We start from the raw sequence: 18,598 nt of genomic DNA on the forward strand, positions 1-18,598 counted from the left end.
TGAATTTATTCTCGTAATTTTATTTATTTTTTTCTTTTTATCGAAAAACTAAATCTCTTATAATGACTTTAATCTTGACGTTTTTATATTTTAATTTTAGCTTGGCCCTAATCCTCCTTCATAGTTTTTCGAGAAAAAAGTCAATATAAAAAGAATAAAATCGTATTTTTTTTAAGAATAAGGTCAAGACTATGAGAATAAAGTCCTAAATATTCTCGTTATATTGACTTTATTGTCGTAATTTTATTTATTTTGACATTTTCTCGAAAAACTACTAGTAAAATCTCGCATTATGACGACTTTAATCTTGAGATTATTTTATCTTCACCCTAATTCTTCTTTGTAGTTTTTGCATTATAAAGCTGATAGATAGAACTTTTATTTCAGCTGTATTTTGTTATGGACAACTTTTTGGATTGTGTTTAAACAGATCCGACCTGGTTTTAATAATGGAACAAATTAAAAACACCACAAATCTTCTCAAGACAAACACATCAGCACAACACCAAATATTACACAAAATAAAGGGTTTCTCAATGTGCATGATCCTCACCCAAAAAATCCTCTTTCTTTCATCTCTAATTCATGGCTTTCCATCTGGTCCTGTTCAAATCTCCCCTTCCCCCACCCCAGTTCTTAATCTTATGTGCTGCCTTTATTTCTTCGAGGAATCTCATATTGGTCGTTAGGACTCATTTCCATGTGCATTGGCTCCATTGGTGCGCGTTCACGGCCTCACGCTTGCCGCATCATTTGATCAGGCGTGACGCGCCCCCGGGATCCCAATACAATCAGCCCGGGGTTTAATCTCGTGTCCGTGAGCAGGTGCTCCGGGTTCAAGTTCTTTTGTTTCACCCCTCACTGTCGCCTCACAACGGGGATAAAAGACAATGAGCCCCATTGAGGGAACAATTGCGCTTTTTTCCAACTCGCCGCTGTTCACCATCTGCCCGTGTCTGTAAGTACAGACAGCTGTATTAGTTGAGGCGCGTTTCTCTTTTATTTACATTCATGAAAAACATCTAGCTACATTGTGTTGAATTATATTGATATTCGAATAAAAATAATAGACGCCCCATATTAGATGTCATGGACATTTCTGTGAGGAAAATTATTATGTACATCATTTATTTACATACTGCGTTTATATTTAAATTGTGTATAAAATATTAAAACAGTAAAAATATGTATTTACATTTTAATATTTTAAATTGTTTAAAAATATAATATGAAATAGTTTTTCTCTAAGTTGTGGAATAATTCGTTGTAAAATACTCGCTATATCTATACACAAAGTTGCGCCGTTGCTTGGCAACCGTTCACTGCCTAAAGTTACACTAATGGCGGAATTTTGACGTTACAACTTTTTATAACAGAACTACGCTCGAAGCGATTAATAAGTTATGTTTACCATAGTTATAACTTTAAAATATGCTATTATATTTGTACAATATAACGTGATAATATAACAATATGTTAAAATAAAAAGAGGTAGGCCTGTATAATGCGACCTATGTGATTATCTATACTATTATCTTTATGCACTAAAAGCCTTGGGTGACTTACTCATTCTTGACGTTTTACACATTTTAAATTAATACTACTTAATTTTTCATTTATTCTGGGCAATTATTTGCTTTTATTCAGTAAAAGTGATTCATAATAATTCTAAAAATGTTTTTTTAAATGCATCTATATTACATTTAAACAAGAAAAATGTATGTTGCCACAATGTAATTTACAAAAAAGATCATCAGAAATATTTTTGTGAATATATATATCTATATTTTATGTCATAATACTATGTTTATTCCTCTATGCTGAATGGCATAATAATAATAAGTCTATACCTACCTACACTAAACATATAGGGGCAGTTTCCCGGACAAGGATTAGCTTAATCCAGGACTAGGCCTTAGTTTAATAAGGAAATAACTAGTTTTAACAAACATGCCTTACTAAAAACATTACCTGTGTGCATTTTGAGGTAAAACAAAGGCACTGATGTATTTTAAGATATGTAAGTGCAAGTTGTTTTACAGTTTGGAGAGCTCTTAAAAGTGTTTAAGTCTAGGACTAGTCTAATCCCTGTCTGGGAAACCACCCCATAATGTGTCTATGCATATACAGTACTGTGCAAAAGTCTTAGGCCACCACCACCACCAGACTTGTTGTTTTAGAAGTTTTAATGTCCATCCATTTATTTTATAATCTATTTTATTAAGATACAAACACAAAATACAGGCGATGAGTTGGCACTAAACACATCATGAGTGTTTTTGAGCAGAATGAATTAAAACGACAAATTTCTTTAAAATTAGAAATTGGCATTACGTTTTATTTCGGTTTAAGAGATCCTGCAGTTTCCTGCTATTGCTCAAGTGGAAGGGGAGTTTACCCTAAAAACTTGACACATCAGTTAAAATTTTTATACAGTTTTTAATACTACATACATGTTTCCTGTATTTTCTGGATGTATTTCACTATAACATTGCAAAAACAACAAATCTAATTGTGGCATGGTGGCCTAAGACTTTTGCACAGTACTGTACATATGCCATAATGTTTAAATCTACTCTACAAAACATATGTCATAATAGGATAATTTTTTTTTTAAATCAAACAAGTTAAATGTAAATTAATGGATAAGTATAAACACAAAATGCTATATAATTATTTGTTTTCAGGGGGTTATAACATTATTCAAATAAGTGATGCTTTACTCATCTGTTTCCACTAGGAGGATGATAATCTACCCATAGCTCAAGAGCCCATAATGTCTCTGAGCACACAAGAATTACACCCTACTGTTACTGCTGTTGATCAATGTCACTATTTATTTACATCATGAGGGAATATAGCGTCAATGAATCTGTTAAGAGAGATGCATGCTTTTTTACTTTTAGGCATTCATTCAGAACATCTTACAGTGCATTCAAGCTATATTTTTATCAATATATGTGGTCCATGGGATCAAACCCATGACATTTAAGCTGCTAACACAATTTGAACACTACAGACAAGCGCATCCATATTTTGATGTGAGATGTTTTAAGCAGATGACATTACATATTTACTATCATCCAATGGCATAAACTGACTCTTATCCTCACAGAGGCATCCGACATGAACTGTTTCCTCCTATTTGGAAATAGTGTGTCAGTGAATAGTGTGTAGTGTTGTGATTGATTTTAGTATTGTTATTAGTTCATTGCCATTAAAGGATGCAGAACGTTTAATCATCACAGCACTCTTGTCCTCTGCTTGCTCTTTTTAACTCAGCTGAACCAGGTCATCATGAAAACAAGGCCATTATTCAAAGCCTCTGAGTTGTTCGAGTTGTTCCCCTTTTATTTGGACTAAACTCAAAATGCCTTGTATAATATAAGTGAAAATCCTCATGGTAATGTGTGGGCCATTTTATAGGCATCAAGTCTTTATATCTATACAATTACATTATAAACTGCATCATTTCAATCAATTCTGCAACTTTTTAGAAAATGTATCATTTTCTTGCTGGAAATAGCATTTTACTCTAGCGGTTTGACCCATCTCCTATATTAGAGCTAATGATAGCATAGTGTCGAGAGGTGCCAGTAAATTGTGCCGCTACTCTTATACAGAGACAGGAGGCGTGTGTTATGACATTATCACTAACCCACAGAAAGCTCCTGTAGTGATAACAGTTCTCCTTGTCAGACGCCACAGTCTGCCACAATTGGATTTCACTTTCCTCTTGGCGCCTGAATCGGCCAGAAACGGATCAGAATTTGGCACATTTATACAGTAAAGGAACATCTGATGGTTTTGGCTGGAACAACTTTGAGATTTTATTTAAAAAATGCTTATTGGTGTTTGTTATAAACGACAGGGCTGTTGTGTGTGTGCCAGCTTGATGCTTATGCATTGTGCCAATACGAGTCGAAGACAATTGTTTTTTTTTTACATAATGCACTGAAGTGTGAAAGGTTTAGTGAACCCGGTTTTGGCCTTCATCTAATTAAATTCATTCAATTTCAGTTGTGTGTTTGAAAAGGTTTACATGTACAGTGTAATTTTTTATTGGTTTAGCATTAGACTTTTGATTGATCTAACGCTGTACTTTACAAATGTGTGGTGGCTGTGTAATATATGGACAAACCAAACTGTTGGAAGTATAGGTCTCTGCAGAACAAAAAGGGGCGTTTCCCAATTTTGGGGCGTTTTCAAACTGGGATGTTTTTAACCATCCAATCAAAAAAGTACGGAAGCCCTGAAAAGCCATACATCATTATTTTTCAACACCTATTTCTGTTTGTAAACCCCCCCAAATTGGGAAACGCCTCTTTTTGTTCCGCAGAGATCTTCTTTTCAAAAATGCATTTGGGGATCGCCCACTAAATTTGAGCCAATAAGACAAAGAGGTGGAAAAACACCTATTTTAGTTTGAAAACACCCCAAAATTGGGAAACGCCTTTTTTATTCTGCAGAGACCCCGTTCCCAACTGTTGGTTTGAATTAACCTAAAAAAAGTCCATATTTGCCACAGTCATGGGTTGAAACAACCACACATTTAGGTACATATATGTACCTTTGAGGTACCAATATATACTCACCTAAAGGATTATTAGGAACACCATACTAATATTGTGTTTGACCCCCGTACGCCTTCAGAACTGCCTTAATTCAACATGGCATTGATTCAACAAGGTGCTGAAAGCATTCTTTAGAAATGTTGGCCCATATTGATAGGATAGCATCTTGCATTTGATGGAGATTTGTGTGATGCACGTCCAGGACACGAAGCTCCCATTCAACCACACCCCAAAGATGCTCTATTGGGTTGAGATCTGGTGACTGTGGGGGCTATTTTAGTACAGTGAACTCATTGTCATGTTCAAGAAACCAATTTGAAATTATTCGAGGTTTGTGACATGGTGCATTATCCTGCTGGAAGTAGCCATCAGAGGATGGGTACATGGGGCTCATAAAGGGATGGACATGGTCAGAAACAATGCTCAGGTAGGCCATGGCATTTAAACGATGCCCAATTGGCACTAAGGGGCCAATAGATAATTGCATTAATGAGAAATTGAACAGCCGTTCCTAATAATCCTTTAGGTGAGTGTATATATCTTTGAAGTACTAAAATGCACTTTTTGGTTACAAAGGTGTACTTTTTGAAAGTGTCCCACCACGATGACCGCTTTGGTACCTTATGAGTGTGCTGTAAACTAAATTGCCTATTCTTCTAAATGTTCTTAACGAATCATTTACCACTGACAGCTGGATTAAGAAACATGATGGTTGCCATGGAGACGAGAGGCAAGACTCTCATCACGCTTGCTGTCGATGATGATTGTAAATTGACATAACAACCTGTCCTATGTTGCACAGAAAGCAGCATGAGGATGATTCTCATCCCTTGCGCTCCTCTTGATGACTTCCCCGGCGTGCTGAGATCCCTTTCATAATTATCAATCACATCCTGTAGACGCTGTATGGTATTCCTGCGGTTTCATTGGCTCTGATCCATCTCAGTGGGTCAGACGGACCTCCGCTTATCAGCTCAGTGGCTGTATTAACCACGGATGACGTCAGCTCCTGTGTGTTAAGCAGAAGGGCACAGCCATCCTTCTTCAGAGGTACATCACTAAGCTGATATGGTGCGCTCGCTGACAAACTGTGCCTGAATCTGTGGCTATATTTAGCTCTGCCTGTTTGGTTTTAGGGGCAGATTAACGTGGAGAGATGAAAATGGGAGCGAGGGATATCCGTACCGCTCCGATGATGGAATTTATGGAGGAACCTGCAGCCTGTGATGGAAGCTAAAGGTTTATCTGGCTGGCTGTAGCTCGTTTCTGGTGGATCGGTTCTCTGTGGATAGACAGTAAGTGGGAAATATATACATACAGTATACGGCTACAAAACATAATACACATATATAAGGGCATGAATCTTAATGTACATTTATGGCTGCATAGAATGTATGGCACATGGCGTATTTGAGTGCAGTGTTTGGTCATGAAAGTGGCCAAGTGGGTCATATTTCATGAATGTATCTCCTTTAAAGAGTGTATATGAAATCTTGTTTTGGGAATGACCCTGATCTATTGAATTCCCAATGGGGAACAACCACTGAGTGACTCATGCTGTTGCGTGTGCGTGTCCGTTGGGATATATATATATATATATATATATATTTATTTATTTTTTTTCTTACATGAATCCTTACACACACACACACATACACACACAAACATTCCCGAAGTGAAGACAAAGCTTGCGCACCATTTTTTTTTACATTTAACATGACTTATAAATCAGTAACATGATTACATCTTTAACTATTTTAAGCACCATCTATCATAATTCTTGTATTATTATTATTATTATTATTATTATTATTATTATATGTACAGCAGTGTTATTTTGGTTTATATTTTAGTTTAATTAAAGTTTTTTAGTTTGCATGTTAATGTTAGTTTAATTTTTAATCATTTTATTATTTTTTTTACTAATATGTTATTTACATTAAATGTATGTATTTGGCAAATGCTTTTATTCATAATTTATCAATATGTATGTTTCCTGGGTTCAAACCTGGGTATGACCTTCCTGCTAATGCAATGCTGTACCACTGAGCTTTACAGGAGCATGAAGTATTTTTATTTCAGTTTCAGTATTTTTTTATTTAATAAATGTAGTGCCTCAACTTAAACTTATTTCAGTAACATTTTGATTAAATATTTAGTTCTGCATGTCATTTGATTTAATTTGTTTTTCATATTCTCATTGTTTTAATAGTTTTAGTTAATGATAATAACCCAGATGTGCAGTTCTAATGTCCCTATGTTACATAATATATTAATTGCCATATTAAAATATAATGGGTTTTTGACTTTCCAAACTTTTGGAAAGTTTACATGTTCTTGCATGTTTTTAAACAGCATATTTCCAAATATTATACATTTTATACATCATACAACTTTCATTATGTCATTATAAATCGAAATATTAATATTTATTTACACAAACATTCACCCTAAAAATTGTTGGGTTATTTTCAACTCCATGTTGGATCAAAAAGAGCCAAATCTAGCTGCTACATGGGATAAATGAACTAGAAACTGTATTTATTAAATCCAATAATGGGTTAAAATAACCCAGCATTTTGGGTTGAAACAACCCAACATAGGAAATGCCAGTAAGTTGTGTTTGTTTCTTTTTGACCCAACACTGGGTTAAAAAATAACCCAGATTTTTTATTATATATATTGATCAGCAACCCTTTAACTGAAATAACAATGGTTAACATTTTGCTATTGTGATATAGGTCAAGAGTGGGCCACTTGCCTTGAGTTTGTCATTTGCCCTGAGGGTGACTGAGGGAGTGAAAGCAAGGCATTCTGGGAAGCTCAGCCCCTGCCCTGGATGAGTCTCCGCCAGCATCAGCAGAGGAAGATTTTGTCCAATGTTGCCTCTTTATACCCCGATGCTCAACTCCAGTGAAATCATGAGTGAATAACGGGTGTGTCTGAGGTCAAGGGGTGGGGCAGTTCTGTGTGGGAGGAGTCAGGAAGGTTCTGTAAGTGATGACCAGCCTCTTTCGACGAGGTAACGCGAACGGTAAACATGGCAACAGTACGCAGGGTGGCGATGTTGCCTCGTCTGAGCTTAACAACAGTAGGCCTCCCCGTCAAGTCAGACGCCTCGAATTTACCCAAGCTATGGATGACTTTAAGACTATGTTTCCCGGCATGCAGCATGAAGTTATCGAATGTGTGTTGAGGGCCAACAATGGTGCCGTGGACTCCACAATTGACCAGCTCCTGCAGATGAGCCTGGACAGCCAGACCACCGATGACAGCTCGGATTCAGAGGATAGCACTCCTGCAGAGGTTTGTTTAGAAATCTTATAGAGATTGGTCAAAATCTGTCGAGATTTAATATATATTCCTCGTCATCTTATTGTCAAATATTATGATATGGTCTAAAGTATGCCTTTAATTTCCATTACAGATCCTGGAGAGAAGGTTAGAGCCAGACAGCTCAGATGAGGAGCCTCCACCTGTTTATCCCCCACCCTCCTATGACATGCACATCTATGATAGAAAACATCCCGCTGATGTACCATCCACCCCACCTCCCAGGCAAGCCGAATGTCTGTGTTTTCTATTTGTGGAAATGACGAATAAAAACAAGAGTCAGTTTGGTCTCTCTAAAAGAGATGTTGTGTCTGCTTAATAGGAAAAGTTCCCCTGTGTTGAAATGTTTGTTTAGTCTGGGCCTCAGTCTAGTTGCATAAACATTTTAAATAGCCACTTCGGGTAAGCAAGTAGTGAACTTTTATGTCTGGTAGTTTCATATACTTCACATCTTGCAAAACTATAAAAGACTGCTTTTACTAATTTAACTACACCTTTTTCCAAACTAGTAACAAGTGACCAGTTAGTCTGTTAAGGCAGTTGTATACAATGAAAACTAAACAATAACTACTTATTACAATAACAAAACTAGTTTCAGATGTGAGTTTTTATTTATACTCAATGTGTTGATAGGTTCGATGATCGTCCCCCTTCAGGGCATCAGCATGTTGGAGGATACAGGAACTGGAATCCACCGTTGCTAGGCAACCTCCCGGATGACTTCCTGCGGATTCTGCCTCAGCAGTCGGAGTGTCTTGAGGTAGATTTATGAGTTGTCTAAACTTAGGCTGTTCCTCTAGAACACAGCTGTGAAACTGGGTGGCCAAGCACTGTAACCAAAATTGGCTCAGATTCTTATTGGCCTGCCCTGAGCCGAACAGATTTTTTTACATTTGCCTCTATTCGAAAGTTATGATGGTACAACAAATCATGTTGACCTAAAATTATATTAGATGCTATATCTTGGCCATACTTTGATATATTGAAAAAATAAATCAGAAATTATTAAATAGAGACTGCCTACCATTCCCTATCATTGACTGTGGCTCCTCTGTTTGTCACCTTCGCTAATTAATACATCATGCTAATCAGTTACCTTGCTAGTGATGGGCTATATTTTTACGTAGCTAGCATTGTAAAGTCTAGGCTGTGTCCGAAATAACTATACCCTCATTTCATATTCCCTAGATTAGTTGCTAATTTAATCCATTTAAATGAATAAATGAAAACAATAGAGTGAATTCAGACACTAAAGGGGATCGCACACCGGCTCAGCGCCGCGCTGCGTCGAGGACAACTCGGAGGTGTCGTAAACCGGAAGTGCACATTAAATAGCGCAAGCTTCGTCAGATAGCGTCTATTTAAAAATGCAAAATATACGTTAGCAGCCAATGTTAATCTTTAATGATTTGGGACAAATATGATGTTATTTAATGTTAAACTATGTGAGTGGTGCTGTGTGGCGCGACAGGGATTTGAGCAACTTCCTGAGTCAAAGCTGTGTGGCACAGACAGGCGCCACCTGGCGGCGCTGGTGTGCATATACTCATAGAAAGCAATGTGTTCGATTTTTTTAGAACGGCGCGGCTGCATGGTCGGTGTGCGATCCCCATTAGTGCCGAAAGTGTTGCTGACGCCATCTTGTGTTGAGATGCTGGTGTTCCTACGGCATGTGCCTTACAGTAAAGAGGTAGCGGCTAGCCGTTAAGCGTACATCAACATAATTTAAAATTACAGAACAAAAACTGTATTTGTGTATTACGGGAAATTTCTGTAATTTATTGTGCCCGTTATTTCACAGTATTTTTCCGGCACCCAAGCTGCCGGAATTTTACAGGTTTTTTTTACAGATGTTTTACAGTGTTAATGTAAAATTACAGAAAAAAAATATTTTTGTATTACAGAAAATTTCTGTAATTTATTGTGCCCGTTATTTTATGGTATTTTTCCGGCACCCCAGCTGCCGGAATGTTACTGTTTTTTTGCAGATTTTTTTTACAGTGTAAATGTAAAATTACAGAAAAAAACTGCATTTTTGTATTACGGAAAATGTCTGTAATTTATTGTGCCTGGTATTTTACAGTATTTTTCCGGCACCCCAGCTGCCGGAATGTTACTGTTTTTTACAGAATTTTTTTACCGTGTTAATGTAAAATTACAGAAAAAAGTATTTTTGTATTACGGAAAATTTCTGTAATTTATTATGCCCATTATTTTATGGTATTTTTCCGGCACCCCAGCTGCCGGAATGTTACTGTTTTTTGCAGATTTTTTTACAGTGTAAATGTAAAATTACAGAAAAAACTGTATTTTTGTATTACGGAAAATTTCTGTAATTTATTGTGCCCGTTATTTTACGGTATTTTTCCGCCACCCCAGCTGCTGGAATGTTACTGCTTTTACGGTTTTTTTTTACAGTGTTAATGTAAAATTACAGAAAAAAGTATTTTTGTATTACGGAAAAGTTCTGTAATTTATTATGCCCATTATTTTATGGTATTTTTCCGGCACCCCAGCTGCTGGAGGTTTTTTACAGAATTTTTTTACAGTGTACACTCATTATTGCGGCGCATTATGGGATTAAATAGGCATACTCGATAATGTCCACTATAATTTCAGACACCACTGCACATGCCTGTACCCTTCAAATAGTGCACAATTTAAAGGTCCACTGTGTAGATTTTTAGCGGCAAGTAGCGGTGAGATTGTGAATTGCAACCAATGGCTCAGTCCACAGCTGACCCCTCCCCTTCGAAATGCATAGTGAAGCTACGGTCCCCCAGACAACGTTGTCACAAAACATGCTGTATTGAATAGTTCGTTTGTTTGTTTAAAGCGACTGTAAATTACGTCGCGATATGGCGACTTCCATGTTTGTGGACCCGCCATGTATGTAGATAAAAGCGGCTCATTCTAATGTATAAACAATATGGTTCATTATATAAGGTCTTTATACACCATTGATAATATAGTTATGTATATTATATTGCATTTCGATCAAGAGATCCTTATAAAAGTTACACAATACCTTTAAGTGTATAGGACGCAATTTCGCATACAAGCCCTAGAGTATGTCTAAGACTTTATCATATGATACGTCCCTTTAAGCTGGATAAGGGATGACCTACATAAAAGGCTTTTATGTGTCAAATCTGTAACAGTTTGCTTGGTGATTTTTATCTTTTAACAGCGATCTCAAAGCGGTCTCTCCCAGCCTTCGTCTTCCTCTTCATCCTCCCTGTCATCTCTAACGCAGCTCTCATCCAGCAGCATAGTCCCTTCGGGTGGCACTTGGTCATCTGACCAGGACCGAAAGTTGAAGCAGTACTTGGAAGATGAACGAATTGCCCTTTTCCTGCAAAATCAGGAGTTCATGAAAGAACTACAGCGTAACAGAGACTTTCTCATAGCTCTGGAGATAGGTACACACACGCACGCGCGCGCGCACGCACACACACACACACGCATACTAGACAGATGTTAATGGTTAATAACTTATCCAAATAATCACTTAGCCCCTCAGTTAAACATAATTTCTTAATGAACCACTTTGCATTTGAAGATTAAATTTGTCCACACAATTGTAGATACATCAATAACGCACTCTCACAGAGTCATATTTTCTCAATGTGAGGAAAAACGTTTCACACAATGTTTTTCTGAAATTAAAAATCATTGCAATCAAACTCCATTTTTAGTCTTACACCCCTAAAAATAAAGGTGCTACATGATGCCATAGAAGAAGAACCAATTTTGGCTGTATGGTTTCATAATGAAAATTCCTGTTTCACAAAAGATGCTTTGAAGTGGTAAAAGGTACTAGCATAAAAAATAAATGTTTCTTTCAAGAATCTTTGACTGAATGGTTCTTTGTGTAACCAAAAATTGTTCTTCAATATATTGTCAGAACAAATGGTCATAAAATAGTCCCTAGCTGTCACTGGGGTGGTACTATAGACTGTAAAAAAAAATGGATGACGTGGCGCTGCTTCCTTCCATTGTCATGAACTGAACGTAAAATGTATGCCGATGAGTGCTGACATGTTACTAGTGGTGGCCAGTGACTTTTTTTCGAGGGCGCTCAATGCGAAGTTCGCTACAACATGTATGTAACCCGTCGTGTGTGCTTCGTAATTTCAAAATATGTGTTCTGCGCGTCTAGTGATCCTGTGTGCATCACGTGTCTTGTCAAAATAAGTGCCTGCTGTAGACCGACGCTCGCACGCCCAATTCAACCATGCCCAATGAACGTCTCATTTGACTGGCTTGCTAAAATAAGGTAAGTTAAATGCAAGTTACAACTTATTTTGTCGGTGTGAAATAACACAGAAATCGAAAATGAATAGTTGGTTATATCTTCAATCTTCCCTCGAAGCTCCGACAGTCCGTTCAGAGAAGCTGTCAATCTCAATTGTCAATAATAACAACACGCCTCTTTTCTATAGCATCAAATTACTAGCTAAAATGAAACTTATCACAAAAATAAAAAATTCAGCATATATCAGCATGATAACAACTACCTTAAAGGACCAAAACCATCTTATTGGAAGTGTAATTAATTTTTTTATTTTGACCCGAGTCCCGTTCGTTTGCATGGAGATAGCGAGGTTTAGACTTGTAGTGTATCCAGCCACCAGGGGGCGACCAAAAAGCCAGCAGCTTCACTTTTCAGGATGTACGAGGCACACTCGGGTGGTACCCTTTCAAAAAGTTTACCTAAAGAGTGCATATTAGTACCTCAAAGGCACACATTTGTACCAGAAATATACACACCTAAATGGTACATACAGGACCTTTATAAAGGGTAATGCCCCAGTGACAGCTTGGGACCAGTTTTTGGGCCCCATTTTCTGAAGAACCGTTTGTAACACCTTTATTTTTAAGTCCTAACATTATTCTTTTTATTTCTCTTTATACAAAGGATTTGTAATCATATCACCCCAGTGTTATAAATCCTGTCTTTCCGTTTTTCATATTCATCTTAACATGTACATCGCACCCTGCTGCATGTGCGCTTGAAAGTGTATGAGCAGCTTTTATTTTAAGCACACTGCTCACTCAGGAGTGGCTGTCGCTGAACTTCATCTCTGTGTTTTAGATCATCAGACGTGTGAGAAAACACAGTGCGGTCACTCATCTGTTTGCGAGGAGAACTCCAATGAAGGTAGATTCCCTTCATTTTCATCTATCGACCTGCTTTTCCATAGCTTCATTTAAATCCATCTCTGCCTCCACATTGACTATACCACACATCCCATACATCATGCAGTATTACTTAAAGGGATAGTTCACCCAAAAATGGAATACCCCATGATTTACTCACTCGCAAGCCATCATTGATGATTATGATGAACACAAGCGGAGTTATACTAGAAAATGTCTTGGCTGTTCCAAGCTTTATAATGGTAGTAAATGGTGCTTCTGAAGCCCAAAAAAGTCACAGAAGTAATCCTCACGGCTTCAGGGGGTTAATAAAGGCCTTCTGGCCAAAGTTGCCATCAAATAGATCAGAAGTTTACATGGTATTTACCAGAATCTATTTAATAAATACGTGCAGTCACTCCTCTATCAAATCTTAAAGGTCCCGTTCTTTTTGTGTTTTTGAATTGTATTTACAGTGCGCAATATAACATGTGTTCATGTTTCACATGTAAAAAAATATGTTATTTTTCACACAAAACTTATACTGCACAAAGCTTTCACAGTCCTAAAAACAGGCTGAAGTCTTCCTTGTTCTATGAAGTCCCTCCTTCAGAAATACGTATCAAGTTCTGATTGTGTAGTTTGTTTAGTGTGTTGTGATTCGATAGCAGCTTAGCTTGCCGTGAGCTTAGCTGGCGACTGACGTATACCTGTGTGCGGAGTTTAGTCAAAAAACTGTTCTACTGACATCATTAAATCTGGAAGTAGAGGGCTGTAGTCCAAACCGGCCGATTGCTGTAGGCTTTGAAAGGCGAATTCTGTTAAACGGACTGTAAGTAGGATTTTAAGTGTTTTATTGATCAAAATCAATGTCTTTATTCATAAATATGTTCTCATTGGTGTCAAATGACCTCTGTCAGTGATCTGACTTTTCTTTATAAGCTTAGAATTTCTCCTTTTTACTTACATTGAACAGGGAAGTCCAAGGAGGCATCCATATCTTTCCGCCGTATTGATAAACTATAATAGCAGAGAGGGACAAAAAGCACTAACCTACCAACGCGTTTTCATTCAGAACACGTGAACCAGTAGCAATGGACAAGGAGATCAGTGATCACATAAGGCTACCATAGTTGCAACACGCATTTGGAAAGGCGAGGTGCTAGAGAGCACTGTTCGTCTGAATGCAAAATACAATTCCACCACTAGATGGGGGTAAATCCTACTTATTGCCCCTTTAAAGGTGCAGTGTGTAATTTTTAGAAGGATTTCTTGACAGAAATGCAAAATAATATACAAAACTATATTATCAGGGGTGTATAAAGACCTTTTTACAATGAACTGTTATGTTTTTATTACCTTAGAATGAGACGTTTTTATCTACATACACAGGGGGTCCCCCTACATGGAAGTCGCCATTTTGTGACACCATGTTTCTACAGAAGCCCTTAACGGACAAACGTTTACTAAGTTGTCTCCGATGATATGTTTTTCCGGTGGCGGCTACCGTAGCTTCTCTATGCGTTTTAAAAGCAAGGGGTAAGCAGTGGAATGAGCCGTTGGTTGCAATTCGCAACCTCACCACTAGATGCTGCTAAAATTTACACACTGCACCTGCAGAAAATATATCGTCTGGCAGTAAACTTTGAGCTTTATCATTTTACAGGTATTATTTAAGCTATTATAGCAACATTACACACTAACTAGGGTTTAAAAAATGGGATCAGGAAGAACGTGACCTTTAAATTATCCAACAGTGGCTTCTAATGTTTGGACTTCATTTATAACTGAGTGAAAAGCACAGTGTTTTTTCAGACTGATGCTGGATGTTGACAATACACAAACTATACATACCTGACATTGCGTTATATGCATTTGCTTGTCCTGAAAGCGTATTCGTTGTCACTCTTGTTAATAACTGAACTTGTATTGGCACTTCTGTATTCTGCGTCTATGTGAAATCACTGTGACTCTTTATTTAGGTGATAACTGCGCTTCTGGCTCTGAAGAGGTCTGCTCATCTGGCTCTGATGATGCTTTATTCATGGAGAAACTCAAGCATATGGGCAAATGTAAGACAAACACACAGCAGTAACAGTAATTCCTCAAATCAAAACATATAAGAATTCACAACAACGAATTTAATGGTCAAGAATATTTAATTGATCATGCACCCATTTCTGAGCACTGTTTTATTTCCTGCAGCTACAAGAAAGAAGCTTTTTGAGATTGCTAGATCTTTCTCTGACAAGACAAGAAAGAAGAAGAAGTCCAGAAAGAAAGCTCTGCCCAAACACCATTCATATCCTTACCATGTAACACCAACCAATGACCTCCAGAATTGACAGTCTCTACCAGAAATTCATCTTTTTGTTTTTGCCGTGTAAAGATTTTAATTGGATGACCCCAATACAATGTGGGATGTTACGTGAGATGTGGACTGAGTCGTTGGTTGCAATGCAAAGTCTTACCCCTAGATGCCGCTAAAAACTACACATGTGGCAGATGCTTTAAAGGAAAACCCCATTATTTTTCTATATTTTACTATGTTCTTACCTCAACTTAGACAAATTAATACATTCCTTTCTTTTATCAATGCGTGCACTTAATCTTTGTACAGCGTGTCGTTAATGTGTTAGCATTTAGTCTAGCCCCATTTATTATTTAGGATCCAAACAGGGATGAATTTAAAAGCCACCAAACACTTCCATGTTGTCCCTATTTAAAGACTGTTACACGAGTAGTTACATGAGTAAGTATGGTGGTGGCACAAAATAAAACGTGGCGATTTTTAAGCGGACATCATTGGCGGATGATGTTACTGATCGCTGAGGTCGAAGTGCTGCAAACTAATATAGTTCTCATTTTTATCCACTTAAAAAATCGCCACGTTTTATTTTGTGCCACCACCATACTTACTCATGTGACTACTCATGTAACAGCCTTTAAATAGGGAAAACATTCATCCCTGTTTGGATCCTAAGGAATGAATGGGGCTAGGCTAAATGCTGGCACATTCACGACGCGCTGAGCAAGGATTAAGTGCACGCATTGAATAAGGATAGGCATGTGTGGGTTTGTCTAAGTTGAGGTAGGAGCATAGTAAAATGTTGAAAAACGGTGGTGTTTTCCTTTTATCCGAAGCGACTTTTACAATTTGCATTGTAGCAAAGCAGATTCAGCATAAATACAATGTACATGTAAATATATAAAAGAGGTTTATAAAACATGTAAGGTACGAGAGGCTGTGTTGTATGATGGAATAAGTCACGGATAAAGGGTGTTGTTTGGCACGAAGCAAAGCAGGCAATGCAACCCCTTCAGCCGTGACTTATTCATGATACAGCACTAGCCTCAAGTACTTTTATTGCTTTATTAAAGGCGGGGTGCATGATCTCTAACAGTTGTTGACATTTGAAATCACCTAAACAAACACGTCTTTACCCCAATAGAATCTGGACCTTCATTTGATAGACCCGCGTCAGACATACGCACACATACGCAACCCAGGCAACGATGTCAGTTAGTAGACACACCCCTTACAGCTGATTGGCTACAAGTGTGTTTTGGTACTCAGCCCGACTCCCTTCTCCAAAGTGTTTTTCAAAAATCATGGACCCTGCCTTTAAACGGTTACCATACAATATTAAAACAAAAAATAGGTATCAACGCAACTATCATAAAGTAAAATCACTAATAACCTTCCTTCCGCTGGTAAAAATAGTCCCCGACTGATGTTAATGTTGCTAAGGGTGGTTGCTAAGGGCACTGTGCAGTGATACACAGAGTCATTGGGCACAGCGGTCATTGCAGGGTTCTGGCTAGAGGGGAGACAGCTACGTCCAAATCTTGTGAGATGTTGGGTTTAGGGTTAGGATGAAAAACTAGATAGGATACAGCTACGGCCTAAATCTTGTGAAATGTTAGGTTTGGGGGTAGGATTAGGATGAAAACTGCGCTCATCCGGCGAGATTTGGCGGTAGCTGTATCCTTTCTAGCCACAACATCATAGCTTATATATTGTAAATAAAACACAGAATCAAGGACTGGAACTAACCGTTGTATAAATGCATTCAAGGGACATTTTATCCATGACATTTTCCATTTGTTCTGCATTTGGTTTGGTCCTTGACTGTCTCTCACTCTGGGCTCTGCAACCTCAAACGTTAATCTGCTGGAAGATCTAGAAGGACCTCCATCAGGTAAATATTCACTTTAGCCCTCAGCAGATTTATGGGATGTAATTGTGTGAATAAATGCAATATTTATGCAATCATGTAAAGTCCATATGTGTTTGCAAGCAGAGAATGATAGCCAACGCAAAAGGCTATCAGGAAGAGAGGAAGGGGAGGGGTCAAATAAGGCAGTGACATCATGGTAAGTCACCTTATTTGTAATTTGTACATTATCCATTACATAGGCATTTAAATATATGTTTTTGGTGCTGTTCTTTTACCTTGACCAATTTTTTTCATTTCAGATCCTGGATCTCTTTGCCCATTTCAACAGCCCTGAAAATGAAAGCATCATCAAGATGAAGATTTCACCCATTAGTGTCATGCAATGCTTAAATCAACTGAGCCATTACTGTATGTAATATTATCATTCAACAGTCTCTCGTTCAATGTCTGACTGCCATGCCGTGGGATTCAGGACTCAAAAAAACCATAAGCACAAAACCTCATCGCTCAGCTAGAGAAGATCCATGTTTATCTCAGGATTATGACCATAGTTTTAGTAATTGCTCCACTTATACACAAAAAAAAACTTCCAACCCCACAATCTTATTTAATAGGTAATATTACATTGAAATCAGCTGTTGATTAAAGTAGCTATCAAATTTAGTTGGTGTAAGTTTTCAACCCACCCAGAATGTAAAATCATCCTCAACATGTTTTAGATTTCATTTTAGAAGTCATTAATGAAGGAAAACTCATCAGAATGGATTTGAAGTAGGATTGTTTAGCCAGCTTTTATTTGCTGACTGTTTTCTGGTGGTTGTTTGTATTTACACTGGGACAGTAAATTTATCTGATGTTTATCAGCTCTTCCTAATTTTTCTTTCGTGATGTGGATTTTCAAGAGGATCACTCTGTTTATTTGTAAATAAATTAGGCTATTACGAAATGTTTGCCTGTGTAACACAAAATTAAAATCCTGCCATTATTTACTCATACTTATTTTGTTTTAAACATACAATATGATGATATTTCCCATGAAATGCAAAAGGAGACATTTTATAAGAATGAAGAAGAGACAAATGAGTATTTTTGAAGAATTTTTATACTTAAAATCACACAACTTGGCAAAATTGAAGTGGGTAACAATTCAGTCAATTCTGTTTACAGTACTTGCAGTAGCTCAACTCTCCAGTAGATGGAGCTAGACACCAGCGCTCCTAAAGGTAATCATTGGTTAATCCCATTATTTCAAACATAATCTTTCATCACTAGGTGACTTTATTATTATTCTGACCCCAGATAGTTCACCCAAAAATAAGAATACTCACCCTCCTGTTGTTTTAAACCTGTATGATTTTATTCTGTTGA

The 18,598-nt window shown here is 37.5% G+C and overlaps 1 protein-coding gene and 1 long non-coding RNA gene across 3 annotated transcripts; one reads left to right on the forward strand and one right to left on the reverse strand.

Annotated features, from left to right (window-relative positions):
• Window positions 1–640: 640 nt before the first annotated feature.
• On the reverse strand, window positions 641–1,307 carry LOC129446710 (uncharacterized). The gene is made up of 2 exons (XR_008645263.2): window positions 1,196–1,307; window positions 641–956 (listed from the first exon to the last, which is right to left on the reverse strand). It is a non-coding gene; the product is annotated as an uncharacterized lncRNA (long non-coding RNA).
• cuedc1a (CUE domain containing 1a) lies at window positions 819–18,176 on the forward strand. Of its 2 annotated transcripts, XM_073874459.1 has the most exons (13): window positions 826–958; window positions 5,377–5,624; window positions 5,711–5,869; window positions 7,316–7,880; window positions 8,002–8,132; window positions 8,541–8,667; window positions 11,098–11,329; window positions 13,006–13,071; window positions 15,032–15,121; window positions 15,255–15,389; window positions 17,180–17,251; window positions 17,351–17,426; window positions 17,530–18,176. In XM_073874459.1, coding segments are annotated over exons 4-13 (1,236 nt in total). In that variant the 5' UTR covers window positions 826–958; window positions 5,377–5,624; window positions 5,711–5,869; window positions 7,316–7,574; the 3' UTR covers window positions 17,531–18,176. The 2 variants fall into 2 exon arrangements, with proteins under 2 accessions (XP_055063917.2, XP_073730560.1); XM_055207942.2 differs by lacking the exons at window positions 17,180–17,251; window positions 17,351–17,426; window positions 17,530–18,176 and having other exon boundaries at window positions 819–958; window positions 5,474–5,624; window positions 15,255–15,570.
• Window positions 18,177–18,598: the final 422 nt, after the last annotated feature.

Source organism: Misgurnus anguillicaudatus, chromosome 12 (assembly GCF_027580225.2).
Source record: "Misgurnus anguillicaudatus chromosome 12, ASM2758022v2, whole genome shotgun sequence".
Classification (NCBI taxonomy): Eukaryota; Metazoa; Chordata; class Actinopteri; order Cypriniformes; family Cobitidae; genus Misgurnus; species Misgurnus anguillicaudatus.

Excerpts from the sequence above, each read along its gene's own strand:
- cuedc1a (XM_073874459.1), top strand. The coding sequence starts at position 7,575 with ATGACCAGCCTCTTTCGACGAGGTAACGCGAACGGTAAACATGGCAAC. Across the intron at positions 7,881-8,001 it reads AGGATAGCACTCCTGCAGAG|ATCCTGGAGAGAAGGTTAGA; the intron begins GTTTGTTTAGAA and ends TTTCCATTACAG. Across the intron at positions 15,122-15,254 it reads ACTCAAGCATATGGGCAAAT|CTACAAGAAAGAAGCTTTTT; the intron begins GTAAGACAAACA and ends TATTTCCTGCAG.